Consider the following 403-nt stretch of genomic DNA (forward strand, 5'->3'; position numbering starts at 1 on the left):
CGCCGCGCGCGAGGGCGGCCGGCCGCGGCGCAAGGGACCCCCGAGGAGGGAGATCTGGGCGGTGGGCGCCAGCGGCAAGAAGTACCAGGCGCTGACGGCCACGGAGCAGACGGCGCTGGCGCCCGGCGAGCGGCCGCGGCGCTTCGGCGTCTACCTGGACTACGAGCGCGGGCAGCTGGGCTTCTACAACGCCGAGAGCATGAGCCACATCCACACCTTCCACATCCGCTGCCGCGAGCGCGTCTTCCCCTTCTTCCGCGTGCTGGCCAGGGGCACGCGCATCAAGATCTGCACCTGACCGGGAAAGGGGGGGAACGGCCCGGGAAAGGGGTGTGGGGCACCGAAATGGGGTGTTGGGCCTCGAAAAGGGGGCGTGGGACCTCGAAATGGGGGTGTTGGACTC

The 403-nt window shown here is 70.7% G+C and overlaps 1 protein-coding gene across 1 annotated transcript; it reads left to right on the forward strand.

Annotated features, from left to right (window-relative positions):
- Positions 1–4: 4 nt before the first annotated feature.
- On the forward strand, positions 5–389 carry LOC121345303 (E3 ubiquitin-protein ligase TRIM41-like; the record flags this gene model as incomplete). The annotated part of the gene is made up of 1 exon (XM_041422078.1): positions 5–389. A coding segment is annotated over one exon (294 nt), but the record flags the coding sequence as incomplete, so codon positions are not given.
- Positions 390–403: the final 14 nt, after the last annotated feature.

The sequence above is a fragment of the Onychostruthus taczanowskii genome, unplaced genomic scaffold (assembly GCF_017590055.1).
Source record: "Onychostruthus taczanowskii isolate IOZ18803 unplaced genomic scaffold, ASM1759005v1 scaffold7066, whole genome shotgun sequence".
NCBI lineage: Eukaryota > Metazoa > Chordata > Aves > Passeriformes > Passeridae > Onychostruthus > Onychostruthus taczanowskii.